The 19,635-nt window shown below is 37.4% G+C and overlaps 1 protein-coding gene across 5 annotated transcripts; it reads left to right on the forward strand.

Moving 5' to 3' along the window:
• Positions 1-1,373: 1,373 nt before the first annotated feature.
• LOC115739146 (sister chromatid cohesion protein PDS5 homolog B) lies at positions 1,374-18,168 on the forward strand. 5 transcript variants are annotated; one of them, XM_030672115.2, is made up of 28 exons: positions 1,374-1,598; positions 2,295-2,528; positions 2,687-2,868; positions 3,442-3,562; positions 3,793-4,014; positions 4,153-4,369; positions 4,476-4,621; positions 4,695-4,852; positions 4,927-5,073; positions 5,147-5,195; positions 5,589-5,777; positions 6,754-6,933; positions 7,819-7,958; positions 8,447-8,573; positions 8,901-9,041; positions 9,183-9,251; positions 10,574-10,710; positions 11,572-11,689; positions 13,390-13,524; positions 13,617-13,813; positions 13,913-14,060; positions 14,135-14,248; positions 14,335-14,421; positions 14,506-14,967; positions 15,051-15,118; positions 15,184-15,249; positions 15,817-15,898; positions 17,222-18,168. In XM_030672115.2, the coding sequence occupies exons 1-27, from the start codon at positions 1,503-1,505 to the stop codon at positions 15,839-15,841; spliced, it is 3,975 nt and encodes a 1,324-aa protein (XP_030527975.1). In that variant the 5' UTR covers positions 1,374-1,502; the 3' UTR covers positions 15,842-15,898; positions 17,222-18,168. The 5 variants fall into 5 exon arrangements, with proteins under 5 accessions (XP_030527975.1, XP_030527966.1, XP_030527991.1 ...); XM_030672106.2 differs by having other exon boundaries at positions 15,817-15,896; positions 17,225-18,168; XM_030672131.2 differs by lacking the exon at positions 15,184-15,249 and having other exon boundaries at positions 15,817-15,897; positions 17,221-18,168.
• Positions 18,169-19,635: the final 1,467 nt, after the last annotated feature.

The raw sequence follows: 19,635 nt of genomic DNA on the forward strand, positions 1-19,635 counted from the left end.
CTGGTCAGAGAGCGTCATTATTTTTAGGGAAAATTTCAATAAAATGTCCATAATTTTTCAAATAAAAATTTAAAATGAATTTTAATTCAAATAAAAACTTAAAGTGATTAAATTGTCTCAAATAAGAATATAAAGTGTCCATAATTATTTCAAATAAGGCCTGCCCTCACCGGTTGCTAAATAATCCAACCGAACAATGGCATTTTTGTCAAAACACCATTTTAATTTAATTTTTATTTAAATCAATTGATTTTTTAAAAGTAAAATTTTTAAAAAAGGAAACACGTGCTCCTGCAATTCCAATTTTTTTATATTAAAAAAATGTTAAATGACGAAAATGCCCATGTCAACTTGTGAGGAGGCCCTTCTTTGAGATTGATATGACCACTTTATGCTCTTATTTCAAAAAATGCCCACTTCATACTATTTTTTGAAACAAATAAGGCACTTCAAGCCATTATTTAAAATAAGATCCACTTCAAACTTTTATTTAAAAAAATAAGGCACTTATTTTCCTTATTATTACTGGTTTTTGTTTGGTCTTCGAGAGAGTGTGTTATTTTACCTCCCTAAAAGGTCGTATATAAAGTAAATTACCACATAATTTATCCAAGAAAAAAGTTTCTTTTGTTATAGTAGAAAAATGTTAATATTACAAAAAATCCAAAAACAGAATGTATGTAATACGTTTACCTCAAAACAGGTTTTTATGTTACATAGACTTGCCCCAAACTCATTTTGTGTCGCAGAATATTTAAAACCGATACATACATGCCACATTTATACCAAACTTCCACACATGCACCACATTTACCTCAAAGGTAAATATGGCACTAGTATATCAATTAGTGGTAATTATAGTATGTGTGTATTTGCTTGTGATTTTTTCGTGAAACAAAAATTAGTTTAAAGCAAACGTGATACGCATGTACCGATTTAAGAATTTTTGTAACGAGAAAATTAATTTAGGATAAGTGTGATACGTGTGTATTGGTTCGAATCTTTTGATAATATTAACCCCAAGAAAGGAAATCAAAACATGCTTCGAACATGGATGGCAATTGGCATGAATAAATTGTATATCTTGGTTCAAAATCTTTTCATAAGGTGAAAAAATGGAAAATAGGCCATATTGACTAATTGACAATAACTTTGTATTCTAAACAACCCGAATCACATATTTTGAGAACTTTAGCATCCAAACGTGTCAAATTTTTAGGAGTTCACTTTTCCTCATATATTTTCATTATTGTCAAACAATGCTGGCAAAATTTCAGCTCGAAACAGGTCACGTGATTGCCACGCGCTAGAGAAGGCGGGAGCGCTCTTTCTTAAAAACCCAAGTCTCTCTCTCTCTCTCTCTCTCTCTAAAACCGCTTCCTTCTCAGCATTCGAGCAATTGCCAGTGAATCCATCATCCCAAGCCCTCGCGCAATCTGTTCCTATTGTCCCTCTCTCGCTCTCCAATCGCCACCGACTTCGCTCGTCTCCTCCGTCGGACGATGGACGAGCCGGCTCTGCAGCTCGTCACCGACGTCGGCGCTCAGATTCTCCGGCAATCGCGCCCGAACAAGGATTTCCTTGTCAAGTCTCTCCGCGTAAGCCCAAACCGGACATGACCTCACAATTGCACAGGCACACTTCTGCATTTCGCGAGTAAAAATGTGAAGATCGTTTGCAGTTCCCGACCACTTGGCCTTGTCTTTTTGGTTCATTTCTTTCGCACCGAAGCCATGAAGGTGTAGGATGTCGAGTTAGTCTGCTGTGTATGGTAGCTAGCAGAGCAGGGGAAGTGGAATGCGAGGCTGAGTCTAGTTATTATTGTGTGTTTGTGTTTTGGCCGGCGTAATATATTTTTTAGGGCTCCAGCTGATTAAGTACTGGATCATAGAGTTTGCGGTTGAAGTCATGTTCATCATTTGGTTTGGTAGATTTTTTAAGCTCCCCGTTAATACTTTTTTCTTCTACCCTGGTTACATCTCATTAATATTTATGCATGACCTAAATTCACGTCTCACTTCTTTATGACTCTCAGAACGATCAATTAGAAGAGTCCCTCAATGTGCAATTCCTGGTACCTCATGTTCGGTTGGAGATTACTTGTTGCATTTGCTTGTTTTTTGTATGAAGATGATCTAATTCCTGTTTCCCCTTTTTTTTATTTGAATTTTCTTCAACTTTTGCCATTGCTTTCTTGAAGAGCTTGGTTTATGTTGAAGTTCTCGAGGGGCCATATTTGATTCGCCAGCACAACCACAGATTTTCTTTAAAATATCTCACACGTTTTTCTGCAGAAAGCTGCAAGTGCATTGTCCCAAATAGAGCAATCTTCAGTGCTAGAGGCTGCTCGGCAGGTAGAAGCTGCCAAAAAGGTTCAAGATGCCTTAAAGCCTTTAAGGGAGACAATAGTGAAGCATTCTCTTGCACGGCATAAAGACAGGGATGTTAGGCTTCTTGTCTCCATATGCGCAAGTGAAATCTTTCGGGTCATGGCCCCTGAGCCACCTTTTGAGGACAAGTATCTTCCGGTAAGAGACTTCTTCACCGAGTCTTTGGTAGCCGCCTGTGTTTCTTGATTGTCGCCGCAGATTGATGGTGTCAGTTTTCATGAATTGCTCCATTTGTTTTTGTATGCGTATTCTGTACGTATTGTTGCGTTCAAGATGTGCGAACTGTATTATTGCAGGACATATTTAAACTCATTGCTAGCATGTTTGAGGAGCTGGCTGACACAGAGAGCCCATACTTTTCGAAGAGGGTTAAAATTCTAGAGACAGTTGCACGTTGTAAATGCTGGGTGGTAATGTTGGACAGCGAGTGTAGTGATCTTATTCTTGAAATGTTCAATGTCCTCTTCTCCATCGTGAGGTCAACTCTCTCATTCTCTCTCTCCAAAAGTGTTTGTGCTACCTCTGTCCTTAAGTGGCAGATAGATCTGTATAACACTTAACGCATTACATGATATGACAATTCTTCCCTCAACCCATCTTTTGTTAGAGAAAGAGAGTGAAATTTTTGTGGTTGAAATTAGCGGAGCATGTAATTTTCACGGGGCAGGTCTAAAGCTAGTGAACTTGACTTTAGTCTTTGCGATCGTGCAAAATGGTGTTTCCATGAAAATTATGAATCTGCTTCTTATTGGCCCTTTCGCCCGGAATGGGAATGCCACTAAAATCTAATAACAATTTTAGCAAGTTAAGACGTTTTTTTAATTTCATTCAGTATTTTCACTGTAAGGATTAGCCATAATGCGTTGGAAAACATCGAGATGCTTGAAAAGTAAAATGTTTCAGCTTCCACCTGATTGACTTGAGCTACTTAAGTATTTGACGTATTTTGGTCATTAATTACATTGGATGGCACACATAATCCTTTTTGTCTTCCTTATTTTCCTTACTGTTTCTTTCAGCGATATGTGACACTCTCTTCTTGCCTTTGTAGAGAAAAACATGAAAAGAGTTTGATTAATGATATCATGTCGATATTGACACATATCATCGACGAGGAAGCTTCTGAGCAGCTCTTGGAGGTGATACTGCGAAATCTTTTGAAAGAGGAAAAGGTAAGTGCTGATTGAGTCAGGTTCATCCATTTGTGCTCATTGCTCAGTGATACTGCCACGGGGCTCGCATGCAAATGCTTCATTTTTTGTCTTTCTATTTGAGTGTGTGCATGTGGTGGTCCGTACAGCATGTATATTCATAGGATGTCCGGTCATCGGTGAAGTTGCTTTCACTCTTGTTTTAAAGTTTTGACTTATACTCTTCTGAAGTATACCTTATTCACGTACAGGGTGTACCATCTGCTTCTTCTCAGCTTGCTGTCTCTGTCCTGCAAACTTGTTGCCAGAAGCTTGAACCCTTCGTTCGTGGTTTTTTAACATCCTGCATCATGGATAGAGATGCCGAAGGGAGTGCACTCAGAGAGATTTACCATAAAATAATACTTAAAATATTCATCTGCACTCCTCAGATGCTTTTTGATGTCATCCCAAACCTGACACAAGAGTTACTGGTATTGGCTCCAATTGAGGACTTCAATCGCTTTAAAGTGTTTACATTTTGGAAAATCACTTTTTTTCCGCATTCTTCTTCTTGCTTATGAGTTAAATGCATACTCGTATGTTTACTGATTAACTTATTCTCTGTGTAGACTGATCAAGTGGATGTTCGAATAAAAGCTGTAAGTTTGGTTGGGAAAATCTTTGCTGTGCCTGGATGCCGAGCTGCACAGAACTATCACGATCTTTTTGTAGAGTTTTTGAACAGATTCTCTGATAAATCTGTGGAAGTTAGAGTCACAGCTTTGCAATGCGTAAAAGATTTCTGTACAGCCAACCCCACTGGGGCTGAATTAAATGAAGTTCTCTGTAAGCTGTTCAGCAATCTAACATGTTCATTTGCTGTGGCATTAGTTCTTGATTTTGTAGTTTTCCCTACTTTATGCATCTCATAAATTGATAATACCCTGGGCAGCTGCACTTGAGGGCCGACTATTGGACATAGATGATAGAGTGAGGATACAGGCTGTGGCAGCTATCTGTGATCTGGCAAAATGTAATTTAAAGTTCATTCCACTCACATTGATATCTCAAGCAGCCGAAAGACTTAGAGATAAGAAGGTACGTTTCTTAAAGATCTACCTTTGTAGGCAGCAAGAGCTGTCCTAACTCCATAACGATCTCTCAAATGCAGATATCTGTGAGGAAGAAGGCCTTACAGAAGTTGATGGAGGTATATAGGAGTTATTGCAGCATGTGTGCTGAAGGCAACATGACCATAGTCGACCACTTCGAACGGATTCCATGCAATGTCTTGATGCTTTCCTATGATAGAGATTGTAAGGAATTCAGGTATGCCTACATATACCTTCTGTTCCCCGGCGATCAAATCGACATTTGGTGATGCAATTTTATTTGTGTTTTAGGTCCCAAAACATGGAGCTTCTACTTGCTGAAGATTTATTTCCTGATATTTCTTTACTGGAGAGAACAATGCATTGGGTGCACATGTTTTCTTTGTTCACATCTATGCATGTAAAGGCACTGGATACTATATTGTCTCAGAAACGCAGGTAAGCAGAAGTAGTAGATGCTGCATTAGGCAGAGTGAAGCATGGTTTACTAACGAAACAATTGTACTTGCAGGTTGCAGTCTGAGCTAAGAAATTTCTTGGCTCTAAGAAAGAAAGAGAAGGTGCTTTGCTTGAATTCTCACATTCTATTCTTCTTTGGTTTTTGAAGTTGGAGGCAGATTGTCATGCTGACTCTTTGTCATATGTGTCTACGTTTTTCCTGGAGTCCATTATCGATTCCTGGTTTTATTTTTGCCTTGATATTCCACTGAAAGCACGATGAAGGTCAACATGCACAAATCTGTATGGAATTGAAGTAATTTGATTGTAGCTCTAGGTATCTCTTTCCCGTTACTTGACATTATGTTATGCAAAAAGGATTTTTCGTAACATGAATATCTTTACTGGAGTTGACTACCTGAATGAGAATGGAAAATGATGTTCTTGTTTAGTCTTGTTTCTCTTGAAGATCGGTTATCATGTTGGAGCACTTATGAGTTAAATTGATGGTGCAGGAGACCTGTTCGGATGAATTGGAAAAGAAAATCAAAGCATCATTTGAGAGAATGTCTGCATCATTTCTAGATCCCACCAAAGCAGAGGAGTGCTTTTACAAGCTAGACCAAATGAAGGATAATTATATTTTTAACTCGCTTGCTCAGCTGTTGGATGAAGCATCACTTATAAAAGCTCAACATGCCCGAGTGCGTTGTCATCCTTACCTTACATCTTTTGCTGGGCTACATATTTATTCACTTTTTCATCCATCTATTTTTGCATTGCTGCCTCTTCCAAGTTGTCCAGTGATTATGAATTACTTGCCTAAAGTATTTTACCTTCATACCACCCAATTGATTAGTTTCATTGTCAGATACAACTAGTTGACTGAACACGTGATCCGTTCTCTTTGGCATACTTAATTGAGAAACAATGTGAGTTTGTCTTGTAAAATTTTACTATCTTTTCAGAACAAACTTCCTCTGAATCAAGGCATCAACTTCCAATAGTAATTATGAAAGTGGTGAAACAATAAAATCCTTACTTAGGAAGGACATTGTCCAAACCCCTTAAATCTGAGTGGACCAACCTAAAAAGATTCACAGTTGTTTATTACTTGACACTGCGTAAGGAACTTGATCATTGTTCCATGAGTGACATGATTTAATTAAGAGCTTGTTGGCAGTGCTGCAGCATCTTGCTTAACTGCTTGTTGTTGTCGTGGTGTTTGTATCACAGTTATGGCTATTAAATACATTTGAAAACAAATATTTTAAGGTATTGTCCAATCTTCAACTTTTAGATAAGTGATATTTTTGTCTGAGTAAATCCTCAAAACTATGCTCTGGAAGCACCTATAAGGTGCTTTTTAGATGCCAATTTTGGAGTGTCATGGCTTTTGAGGTGTTGCCAAATACATGAAAAGAGCCAAAACACTTGTCAAAAAGCCAAAGCTACCTCACAACACTCCTTAACATCATCCAAAGTAGATAATGACCTAGAACCAGAATAAATGATATAACTTATCCAAGGACCATTATGGTCATAAGTAGGGATTTTTGGCAGCAGCAAACCAACAGTGTTAGATACTAAAGCAAGCTTAGGTTTGAATCTAGTCTGCCTTATATTTCAGTTAATGGAAACACTCTGTATTGTTGTTCTTATCTGCTCACTTTCTTTCAGGAAAATTTCATGAAAAAGATCAGGGATAGACATCCACATGTCGATTTTTTGCGTTTACTAAGTGCCAAGTGCATCTTCAACATATTCAGCTCAGAACATGTGCAGAACATACTGAATTATCTTTCCAGTGGGAAATTTGGAGGCAGACACTTGGAGGTTTCTTCAATCAAACTACTTATGGTAAGAATATGGTGCTATTCCTTTTTGGGAGCATGGCAAAGCAATAGGTACCCTTTGATAATGCGAGATTGAACTACTAACCCAAAACTCTTGTAGATGAGCAGCAGATGATATATTGTCAATCTGAAGGGTTTACCGTGCAATCAAAGACTCAAAAGAAATAATAGTTACAAAAAGAAGTCTTTGAAAAAAAATTATGACCCAAAAAAAAAAAAAGTTTAAAAATTGAATCTTCCAATTGGCAGAGGAGGAACAGATGATGGACCTCCGTTGTCAAGGAAATCTAATTCTTCAGGGATTTTCTGTTTGTGGACTGGGGGGAGGGGGGTTAAGGGTATTCGACATTTTCTACCTTTGTTGGAGCAATAGGATTGAGAGAAAATCTCTTGCATGCCCTTCTGTCATTCATCTGGTTTTATTCGTGCATTATAGTCGACATGTAGTAGAAATCAGGTCTTTTAACTGGATAAAGTATCTCAAAACCCACGGTATCATATAAAGGGATCAAGTTAAGAGGGATTAGCTTGAGCTTAATTCAACTGCTTGTTAGAATAATCAATGCAAGCAGCAGAAAGTTTACTCTGGAGCTGCAAGCTTGTTGTCTTGGGGTTACATTGTGATTAGTGAATGCTTCTTCTCTCGTACTGAAAATTTCAAGATGAGTTTGTGGAAATAATCGCATCGAAGAAATATTTTCCTTCTATTCTCTAGTAGTCTAAATATGAGCTCTAAGTGCATCCTTGATGCAAATGCAGTTAATTAGAAATTCTCTTTTTCTTGATGCAATTCATTGACTATGTGGATGGATTAGAAGACACTCTGCACTGAAGCCTGTATATTAAGTTGAATCCTTACGATGTTTAGTCTTTTATTAAAATTGGGCAGGCTATTGTTCGTTACTGGCCCTCCCTCCTCAAAGGTTCAGAAGTGAAGCTCTGTTACTTATTAGAGAGGAATGAGCCCTATCGTGATCAACTGACCGAAACCTTAGCTAAAGCAGGCAGCCACATTTTTGTCAAACTCAGGTACTTTTTGAACTCTGTGAATTCACATGTTGTACAGAATCTTTTATGGTTTAACTAATATTCGTGGCATCCTTTTATTCCCTTCTCATATTAAATACACCCTAAGGAAATTTTACAGAATGCCCATATGCTTTTTGTCATGAGTCTTTTGCTTAAAAGGAAAATAACATCTGGTTAGAGATTCTTTCATCATTTCATGCAGTGATTGGTTCAAGATCCATTAGCGGTTGGTTGTCGCTTTTAAATTTGTAGGAGTGCAAATTATTCACTCTGTATCTCTTAATATTTCCTTTTCCATGTCAGAAATGCATTTTTTTTTTTGTTTTAGTTTGTATGAATAGATTGGGTTTCAGTAAGTGCTGCGAGATACCACTTGTTTTTACTGAGTTTCCCCTTTAAACTTTGTTCTACTAAACTTGTGAGAGGATAGTTTTAATATGTGGTTTGGCCTTTTAACGGGAGTACTAAATCTTTTCTTCACTTTGCAGTGATATTTACCCGATCTTGGAGCGGATGTGCCTTGAGGGTACTCGTGCTCAATCCAAAGTTGCTGTTTCTGCAATTGCTGCTGTCATGGGCAGTGCAGAGCAATATGTCTTTTCAGAACTGACCAAGGTAAATTTATCATCTTAAAGTGGAAGTGGTTGTGCATGGCGATGTTTGGATATAAACTTGAGTCAATGGTTCTCTTTTGGGGCCAAAGTTATGAGGGAAAGGTTCAACGGGAGATTTAGGTGACCTTTTAATTTTTCACTCAAGTCCTTGGACTGACTAAATGAAATTATATAAGTTCCTTGTCTTATCATCATTGTTCTCTCTCTTTATCCAGCAACTAGTTTAGTCCAGTCAGAGCGCTATGCTATTAAAGCAAAGAAATGTTATGGTGAATTAGCTTTTATTGATATCACTAATAATGCTTGTTTGATATGTCTCGCACACCAGAGACTGGTGGATTCATTGCATAGTGGGAAGAATCTACCCACTGTCTTGCAATCTTTGGGATGTCTTGCACAACATTCAACTGCCACCTTTGAAGAGCTAGATGGAGAGATTACTCCACTACTACTAGAGAAAACGTTTCAGGTACTTTGTACGAGCTGCAATATATGCTTACTCATGGTTTAGGTTGTACTAGACTATTGGGTATGATCTTTTGCCAAATCCCCATTCACTTGTATTTGCTTGGAAACTAATTTGCCTAATGGTTAATATTGTGTTTTGTAGATGAATTCGCTGGATGATTCAACTTCCGGGGAGGAAACATCAGGATGTAGCAATTCCTGCAAATTGAGGGTAATGTTGAGAGAAATTATGTATTTGTATTCAGGTGCAAATCTGATGATTTTTCTCTGTAAATGTTGGTTTCTGGTATGTCCTTATTGTTGGGTTTTGGGGATCAAAATTACGGTGCAAAATTCAAAGTGAGAAATTATCAAAGAACTTGAGATTTGCTTGAGGAAAAGCAAACAGACTTTGGCATTGCAGAGAGGGCTTTATTTAGATGTGATGCAAATGTTGAATAGCTAATATAATACAGTTGACTGAAGTTAACGGATACTAGAATCTCCGTACCCCGGTACTTAACATTGGAGTTGGGGCTCATAGTTACTGTTGCCACCACATTCTTTTCGAGCCATACATTTTCTTGTGTGTTTTATCAATACTTGACCATCAGCAACATCGAGTTTGCTGACTGAAGAGCACTATCATTCCCTCAATCCTAAAAGCAGCAATAACAGATTTAAGAGTTCATGTTGCATATGGCTGCCCCAATTCCGCTGTGCAAACAACTGATTGCAGCTCAGCTGGATCACTAGAATGATTGCTTGTAAGATGAGCAGAATACAGATACTCAAGTGCTAATTCTTCCTGTGAATGAAAGAGCCAACTGCAATGCCAGCCCCAAAAGTTCTGAATTAAGTACCTTAAAGGAGTAGAAGTTTACTGTGTTAAGTCTGAGTTTCCAATTGTAGGGAGGTTTTAGTTTCCCTTAAGGAACAAGGGTCTAGCCTAGTGTTAGTCCACTCTTACACAAACATGAGGGCTTGGATTTGGTTCCTGTCTTTCCTCTTCCCACATTTACCTAGCAAAAAGAGTATGTAGCCAGATGATAGACAGCTCTATCCTCTTAAAAATTTGGCTATAGAGTGTATGCTTCCTTGAGGGTGATTGTTTGTTAGCAGAAGGAATGGAGGTTAATACTGGCAAACTGTATACAAGAATAGAAAAGTTGCGAGCGTTAACTTTAGGATGAGATTGCAACTTCCTTTATAGCTTTGGTCAAGAAATTACAAATGACCCTTATTCAAGACTGAACTTTTTGATTGTGCAAGGAGATGGTCCTATAAAGGATTGCAGGAGCTGAACTATAATTTAAGTGGATTTCTGCAAAAACTTGATAGAGACACTGCCCTCGGTTCATGTGAAAGAAGATAGAGCCTTAGTGCTTACCAGTGATCGATGAGAAATAGTCTGTAGGCTATCTTCAATTCTGTTGGGGCTTTTAACGATTTAAGCTCTTGCAATTAGAAAGTGGCTTTATGGATAAGCCCATTATGAATTTTCACTTCCTCAGAATGGTCTAAGCATACACACATTTCTCTTGCCTGGTGCAGATTTATGGCCTGAAAGCTCTTGTCAAAAGCTTTTTGCCTCATCATGGCAGTCAAGTGAGGAGAAATATTGACCATTTGTTGAGCTTGTTGGTAAAAATGTTGCAAGAAGGAAAAAACACTGATTCTGTCCTTTCCAGGTATTATTTATCAATAGATAATCTGTGTTTTTTATCACATGCATTATTCTTCTAGTCAATTCTGTCATTGGTTTTCCATCCACAAGTGCTAGCCAATCTGCTCTATATGAGCAGTGTTTTGACAAAATTCATATCCCAGTTACACCGGTTATGGATTTTATTTATTAATACTTTGCACTCAAAATTTGTTTTATGTTATTCTATTTAAATTAGTCAAATGAGGTTAAACACTTAAAACGCCAAAAGAGATAGTTGGAGAATTTTCTTTTCCATTTACAATTATTTTCCTAATTAGCTTCAGTCCCCATTTCTATGTTATTTTGCATGGGCAAGGATCCCCACAGTCCAAAGGGGCAATTCTTAGAGTTCCTTTGTTTAAGCAGCTCTTATATTGTTTGGTGTGTCTAATTAGGGATCTTTTGAATGAAAGAAATTCAATAAGACTCCATAGTATTCCGTTAATCACCTTTTTGCTCCTTTTCGTTTTCCAAATAAGCGATAACTTTTGTAGCAAGTGGAGAAGAACATTCTAGGGCATAGTCGTGTGTTCTTCTTGTGGTGAAAAGAAAAAGTTGCAAGGACCACAACGTATCTTTAATGCCAATTTTGGTGAAGAAATACAAGACGAATAGATCATTAGGTGATTGTTCTTTTTGGGGGTGGGGTGTTCATTGAGAAGGACAGGTGAAACTAGTATAAACCTTATGCCAAATTCATGAGAAGCAAGAATGCATTTACCCTTGTCAATGAACGCCCCTCCCCCAAATATCAGTGCTTTCATCAAGCTTCTTTCTTTCTTGTCGAAAGCTTGTCTAGAGAACTCATTTTTTCTTATTGGTGCCTCGCTTGTTGGAGATGCAGTGGAAATGACTCTTCTCATATAAGACTGGCTGCAGCGAAATCTGTTCTTAGGCTTTCTAAGAGATGGGATTTACACATATCTCCAGAAATATTTCACTTGACAATCTTAACCGCAAAGGTACACTGCACTTGCCTTAGACCCCTTGCTTAATGCTTCAAAGAATTTCCCACATTATAACTACAGCATTGAGGACATCACTTGAACTAAATTTAAAATTGTTATAGTCCCTTTTCACATATGTTTCTACTATGTTGTTAATGATGCTATGATTTACAACACAGCACAAAGAGAATCTTCTATGTTCAAGCCATGCTTGTTTAGGCTTCAGTCGTTTACGTTACTGGAAGTTCTTGCCGGAAAATAGTACTGATTCTTATTGATATAGTTAGGACCAAGTTCTAATTGTTACTTTGTTATCATGGAAGGAACACTTTCTGCCCCAAGATTGTGGTTACTGGCCTCTTTAGCTGTGTAATAAGATGACTTATCTTTCCATTTTGGGTGCTGGTCAAGGGTCTTCTTTTCTTGCTTTTTTTCCTTTTCTTTCCCTATTGTTAGGAAGGTTGGTTGTAATGAATGTACTTCAAGTACCTTCTCGGTGACCACTTTTGCCAGTTAAGGCTTGTTTGACAACGATTCTGATTCTCTAATTCTGTTCGGTAACGCAAATAATTATGATCCTAAAATTTTCTGATCCGTTCCCGGGAATACTTTCGGAGCAGAAACAAGAATCACAAAAAAGTTGATTCTTTGTTCCAAAATTACTTTTGAGAAACAAGACCAACCATCCGCCGTCGCCTGCCATTGTTCATTGCCGACCGCCGCCATCTTCGCCGATCGTCGGAGAAAACAAGAAATTAGAAAATAAAAATACTTTTTTAAAAAATAAAATATTTTTTTAAGTAATAAAACCAATAATTTTTTTATAATAATAAAATAATTCAATTAAAAATTAATTGTTTAAAATATATATTTCAGAAAAAACAACAAATAATTTTAAAAAAATAAAAAAATAATTTTTTCTGAAAAAATTTAAAAATTTTCTCTATTTTTGTATTGCATTCTTAACAAATTATAAGAAACAAATATTCCCTGATTTGGTTAAATATAGAAGCTTTTAAGGGGTTTAATGTAGAAGTGTTTAAGTGCAAATTCGTGGCAAAAATTCAAGTGCAAATTGCCTATTGAGCTTATGTTTTTTCTTAAGGATCTTGCATATGTCGTTATGCTCCACGAAATAAATAGACTAATTATGGATTATGCATGATCTGTATTCATTTTATTAGTGATGCTATATAGGTTGATTTTATAGTGACAAGACGTAATTATTTGACTTAAATGAAAAAAATTGGGAAGAGAAATCGTTCCTGAGAATAGAAATTCTGAGCAGTTACCAAATGCATTTTTGTTCCAGGAATAGAAATTTTGTGCAATTACTAAATGCGTTTTGATTCTCTAAAACTCGTCTAAGAATAGAATAAAAAAAACCAATTCTAATCAAAATTGCTTTTTAGGATCGGAATCGTTACCAAACACACCCTAAAGCTATTATCCGTCTACAATTTTCTGCGTTTTGTCCCTATAGGGATATATTTGGGCATTGGACAAATCAATAGCTTATCTTCGTACTCTTTTCAGTTATCAGGAATTTTCAAGTGTGAGTTTTTGCGTATACTTGTGTACACAGCTGCTTCCTACTCTTACGTGACTCATTGTGTCCTTCTCTGACATCATTGCTGTAGGCTTACCTGCTTTAGTGATTTTCCTCTCATCTTACAGTTCATTTGTTCATATTTAATGTGCGTACTTTTGTTCAGGATCCTTCTTCCTTGGTCAGGAGAATATTCATAGATAAAACACGTAAACTACTAAGGGAGCGCGTTATTCCAAGTAGATATGCATGTGCTTTTGCGTTGGCCACTTCCGATTGTGTCACAGATATAAAAGATGATGTATGTTTTTATCCTTATCCATCATTCTCCTTTACTCCCTTTGGTTTGACTTTACATCTGCCAACTTCTCTCTGTTGACATTGTTCCTTCAGTCTTTGAAGTATATGGGAGAGTTTGTTAAGGACCATGCCAGGGAAGCTTGTGGTCACCAGACATCTTCTGTGCGAGGATGTTCAATCACTGGTTTGCCAGTTTACATATTGGTATTCTTGATTCATGTTCTTGCGCATGACGAGGATTTCCCTCCTGAAAAATATCAGGATGAACACATATTCTGTCACTTTTGCAGGTAGATTCAAGAGCGAATGAACTTTAGTGCTCTGTAGATTGCTAATTATACTATATCGATGTTGTAATATGACAAGGCTTGGATAATTTTCCTTTGCAGCCCTCTTTTTCACCTCATACAGGCTTTAGTAAACCCGGAGAATTTCAATGGTGATTTGGTTCTCATTGCTGACACTTTCTCGCAATTGTTTAGTATATTTAAAGGGATTAGAAAAGCTGAGGATGCTGTTGATGCTCATAAATCTCCTGTACGTGATTCAATCTCATCCCTAGTGCTTATGCTTGCGACTTTCTATCATATTATGTAGTTTTTCCGATGCAGAGACTGCACATTCTGTCAGACATTGGAAGTGCCTTTACAAGTTCGTTAAACCAGGGCAGTATCTCCTCATCATGTTCCCCTGGGGTTGTTTTACTGCCATCGTCAATTTATACCGTAAGTCTCCCAGTGAAATAATGGCAGAAGCAGGTCCCCCATAAGTTCATACTTAGGCTGCATAAGAATTTAATCATTTCTTATAGGCTAATACAAAGGGTATTACTCGCTATGCTATCGAAGAAGGACTTGTTGAGAAGATCATTGAGCTTTTCAAGAATAACATCTCCAAGGTACATACTGCAGAGAGCATTAGCATTTATGGGATTAGGGATTGTTACATGAATGTTTTTCTGGTTGATTTGTTCACTTTTCAGGTTGCTAGCAGTCTTGCTAAATATGGTAGGTCTGTTGAGCATCATGAACAACCAGAAAACACGAAGTCCAAAAGATTGAGGAATGTGTCGCATGAGCAAGCCAATTCCCTGACTACTAGAAACTCAGTAACTCGAAAAGATACTGCTAGCAAGATGAGTGCGGGAATGAAACGAAAGCATGCTGCCTCTCCAGATGTGGATTCTGATTTGTTGGGCAAGGAGTTTCCACCAATTGTTGAGCACGGAAATGATGGATTCGAACCTACTATGGACAAAGAACAGCTTTTGTCTTCTTGTGATTCTGTAGATAAAGTTACAACATTGACGGAGAAACGAGCGAAGAGTGGGAAGACAAGTAGAAATGGTACTTCTTTGAAAGAGAATACTGAGGCAGGTAGTAGCGTTACCACTGATTCTAATGCATCTTACAGGGCCAAGCTTCGTGATCCATCCCGCTTGAAGGTTGAACGTACCTTACCTTAGAGTAGATTTACTTTTGTCTCCTAATTTCACTGTTCTAGAAGCCTTACAATTGTTCCACACAGGAAACTTGTCGTAATAAAGAGGTGCAAGTTCTGCAGCAAATCAAATTGTTTTCTATAGTTGATGAATGGTGAGGATCTCTGGATAGATGATGTTTTTTGTTTTCATGTGTAATAAATGTTAATGGTGTTCCAGCTCCGATTCACGCATTGTGGATGGTTTTTCCTCTGAAAGCAACGATCACAAGGTGAAACTTTTCAGGTCAGGACCACTACACATAAAGTAATTTTATGTAAGTGGTGAATTATGTGCAGAATCTGTAACCAATAGGCATCGATTCCCTTTACCTTTAAGTTTCGGTTTTGAATTGCAAATTTATTCTTTTTGTTTGCTGATATATTTCATGTTCTTGTTTTCGTTCTCATGGAGAATAGGTCCATGGCTTCTGGCAGCATTGTATCATTATATCTGTTTTGTTTTCTGTGAAAACTTTTTGCTGTTTATGGATACTAGAAAATGTTATTTCAGTGATGAGTAATGATTAGATTCTGTAACTCGTTTGATTGAGGACAGTAAAAGTTATGTTCATAAAGAAGATTGACTTATCTGTGGAATAAAACTTCAGGGAATCTTTCACCATACTTATTGCTGGTTTAAATACTACAGAGGAGGGTATCCATATTTTGAATAGTCAAATGTGCTTACTATTGGATGCATGAAAAAGGATAGTCCAAAAGAACATTCTGTTTATCTTCCTGAGATGTATGTTATAGCAATTCTGTTTATCTTCCTGAGATGTAACATGGTGTATTCATTGACCGTATGTAGATCGGGAAATGTTGGATTGCAGTGAGGAGGATGAAATAATGTGCTTGGAGTGAACCTGGAGATAATCAAGCGTTGGGCGGGTAAGTTTTAGCCACAGTGCCTTTAGATTTATAAGCTGTACTAGCTGTTTTCAGTGTAGTTAAATTTATTATCTCTTGTGCGGGGAACTTATCAAGGTAGAAAATGCAGATATGTTATCATTTGAAAAGCTGAAAGATCTTTGCTGACTCAACAAATTTTTACTGTTTTCTTATGTCCTTTTATGCCCTTCAAATATCTTTTTCTGGGCTCGTTCCTAATATTCTTTCTCCCTAAACACCATGATTAAGGTTTTTAAAACCTGTCAAGCCATACTTAACTGCTCGGTGTTATTAAGGGATTAATTAATTTAGTTGGACAGAGAGAGATTAGTTGTTGCATTTCTCATTTTTCGGCATGCCTTCCTGCTAGACTGCTATAGATGTCATCATAGTCTGTTGTTAACATTCCATAATGCACCCTCTCACTTGCGACGGCACCTCTTCATCTAATTAGCTTATGCCCAGACAAGTAGGTACTGTCATACAAATCCAGAAACTATGTAAGTTACAGTTCTCAGATTTCTTTTCAAGATATAATTAATATAAGAACCAGGAAACTCTTATTCTGAGTTTCAGCAACACAGGTGGAGTGGTACTTAAGTTTTGATTGGCAACTTACCGCTTGAAATATGTGGTTCAGTCAAGTTTTGACCTGAGATTGGAGAGACTCTTGATGGAGTAGAACTGATGATAAAAAGGTGGCAGTAAAATAAAGGGCAAAAGCCACCAAAATCCCCAAAGTATTCTCATTACGACACATTTACCCTGAACTTTTTTTGTGACATCAAAAATCTCAAACTTATTTGTACCTGTGTGACACATTTACCCTCCGTGAAGGTTCCTTCAGTTAGCACCATTAAAAATCTGTCTATGTGGACGCCAGAAAGTAAGCGGTGTGGACATGGTGCCCACGTGACTTAAGTGAAATAAAAACGACGTTTTGTCTGAAAAATCAGCTGATGGAAACTTGACGGAGGGTAAACGTGTCACATGAGCACAAGTTTGGGATTTTTTATGTCACAAGGAAAAGTTTAGGGTAAAGGCATCACAATGGGTATGGTTGGGGATTTTTTGTGTCATAAAAAAAAGTTCAGAATAAAAATGTCCCGCTAGGCATAGTTTGGGTTTTTGGTGGCTTTTTTCCTGAAATAAAAGGTGGCTGCAGTAGTTTATTTGTTGCTGTGGATTCTCTCCTTTCTAAACTGTGAAAGGTGCATAGTTTAACTTCTACATGTGGGAAGGAAATTCCGACTTTTTGGACAATTTGCAGCATCATACAATTACTTATGTCTGATATTGCATCTTAAACTTTTATATGCCCACTTCAGGCAGCAGAACTCAAAGAGGCAGAAGTTTGGGGCATCATGTGAACTCCCAGATGATAAGGAAATGGCTCTCGCCCTCTAATGCTATAGGCATAGCAGTTAACAAGATTGTTTGGCAAGGGCCATCCTGGTAAATGTTCGCGGTTCCATTAAACATTTTGGTGCTTGTACAGCGTCTTATAATGTCCAGGTTAAATGTTATATGTAATGCTTAGGTTGAGATTGACTGTGTACTGGCTATATGTGTTTGGATCTGATTTATTTGAAAGTCAAACTAACCAGAAGTTAGATCTCACAAGGTGCTTGAAGGATGTAATTACAGGAAGTGAGTCTTGAATCTCTCTTGATTATTTGCAAAACCACCCTGTCTACAATTACCAGTCGAGCAGAACATCAGAAGCATTTGTAGCTCTTGAGTTCCTTTTTGAGAGTTCATTGGCTGCTTGGTTCCTTATTCCTCTTTTCGTAGAGGATTTCCATGAAGGATGTCCGATCTATGGCTACTTTATCCAGTTCAATATATGAACCAATCGGTGTGCCTAACTTTTGAAGATGGCTTGCCAACATCTTTGCTTTGTTCAGCTGAAGTTCAATGTGGAAGATTCATTTTCCTACATAAGCCTCTATTTTTGCGTGTTTAGTAATTTTCTAGCTAGTAACTTTTCACCGAAGAGTTACTAAATATCTTGGAGAATTACTTGTCAATTGGCTGAACCAGTTGCCTCTCTTTGTATAGTTAGATGATTCAGCGGTGGATGTGACCTCGTTAAAGATTGAAGCTGAACAACCGAAATTCGATACAGATGTATAACGTCTGCTCACTTAGATACATGTGGCAAAATGTTGTCAAGGACCCTTGTTTTGACTTATATTAAATGGATCGAATGGCGTACGGGTCACTAAAAGTTTTAACAAGATGTTGGGCTAGGCTTATAATGCTAAAGTCCATAAAAACAAAGAATGGGATTCCATCGGTCTAAGATAAATTCTTTTTGAACACCTTAGGGGTGCATGAAATCCATCCAGAAATAAAATTTTTGTTCCAAACCTATTTTTGGAATAAAAACTTGTTTGGTAATGTAATTCTATCTTTTTATTTCTGAAATAAAAAGTTGTTTTAGAAATAGATTTGAAGAAGAAATGAGAAACAATAATTTTTTACTTTTTCGAGAAACAGAAATAAGAATCTCACTTTTTCTCAAACACCCGCTGCCGCCAACCCCAGGTCTCCGGCCGTTGCCACCACCCCCTGTTGTCGACGACCCGACACATTTTTCAGAAGTAGAAATTTTATGTTGTTATCAAATACATCTTTTTGCTCAGAAACATATCTAGAAACAGAAATAGAAAAAACTGTTTCTATCCGGAAATCTATTTATGAAACAGAATGGTTATCATTCATCCCTTAATAACTCAATTTAGACTCAAAAAGCTTCATGATTGAAAATAGTAAAGAGAGAGGGAGAGAAATGCTCGACCACTCAAACTCAAAGAGGTAGGATGCCCCCGCCACTGGTGACGACGAACAAGCAGTAGATCTACCCGGGCAGCATTAGTAATGGCAGTAGCTTTGAATCGTGACTCCGCTTCCTTCGGAGATTGTCCTCGACATAGTCGCTGTCCTCATGTCCCCTACTCTCCCTCTATCTCTTAGGTGCCAGACCTTACCAACCACCGTCTACGCGAAAGGTATTCACAGCTTGCGATCATCGCCCTAAGGTTGCCGATGGTTGCAAATAGGGGAAACCATGGCGGTGCCTATTCTGTGGTGGCCTTAGATTGACGTCGTAGATTTTGCATTGTTGCAGATGATCTGCAACAAAGCAGAATTTATGTATTTCGTTAATTTACCTCGAGTTATTGCTAATTTTTTTTCTTAATTAAATTCGGACATGATCATGATTCGAGCCTCTTCCTTAGGTTTGCCACTAAGAGTGACGCATAGCACCTTAAGTCGCAAGAGTCTGATCAGTCACCGCAAGAAGTACTTTTCTTATGTCTTTCACTCATTGTGCTTGTATCATTCAAAATAACTATAGGTTTAACGAGTCTTGATATTATAATTTAGCAAATTATTCAAGATACTAACATTTTTTTTAACTCTTCCTATTAAGTTTTTTCGTCAAATATTTTTATCATATTCTTGGAATATTACACTAAATTTAATTTATTTCATACAACATTTCCTTTTCTCACATAATAACGACGGCTATGGATTTTCTTATTGTTATTGAGTCCCCATATTTACATTATATGTGGTGTAAATTATAAATATTCTCTTTATTTTGTTCAAATAAGGACAAAATTTATACGATATATGATACACTTTAACGAGTAGTTTATGCTATTTCAATCTTGAACAAATAAAAAGAATTTGATGTAGTTAATATTTATGTAGTAGTGTTGTTTATTCC

The sequence above is a fragment of the Rhodamnia argentea genome, chromosome 2, assembly GCF_020921035.1.
Source record: "Rhodamnia argentea isolate NSW1041297 chromosome 2, ASM2092103v1, whole genome shotgun sequence".
NCBI classification, from domain to species: domain Eukaryota; kingdom Viridiplantae; phylum Streptophyta; class Magnoliopsida; order Myrtales; family Myrtaceae; genus Rhodamnia; species Rhodamnia argentea.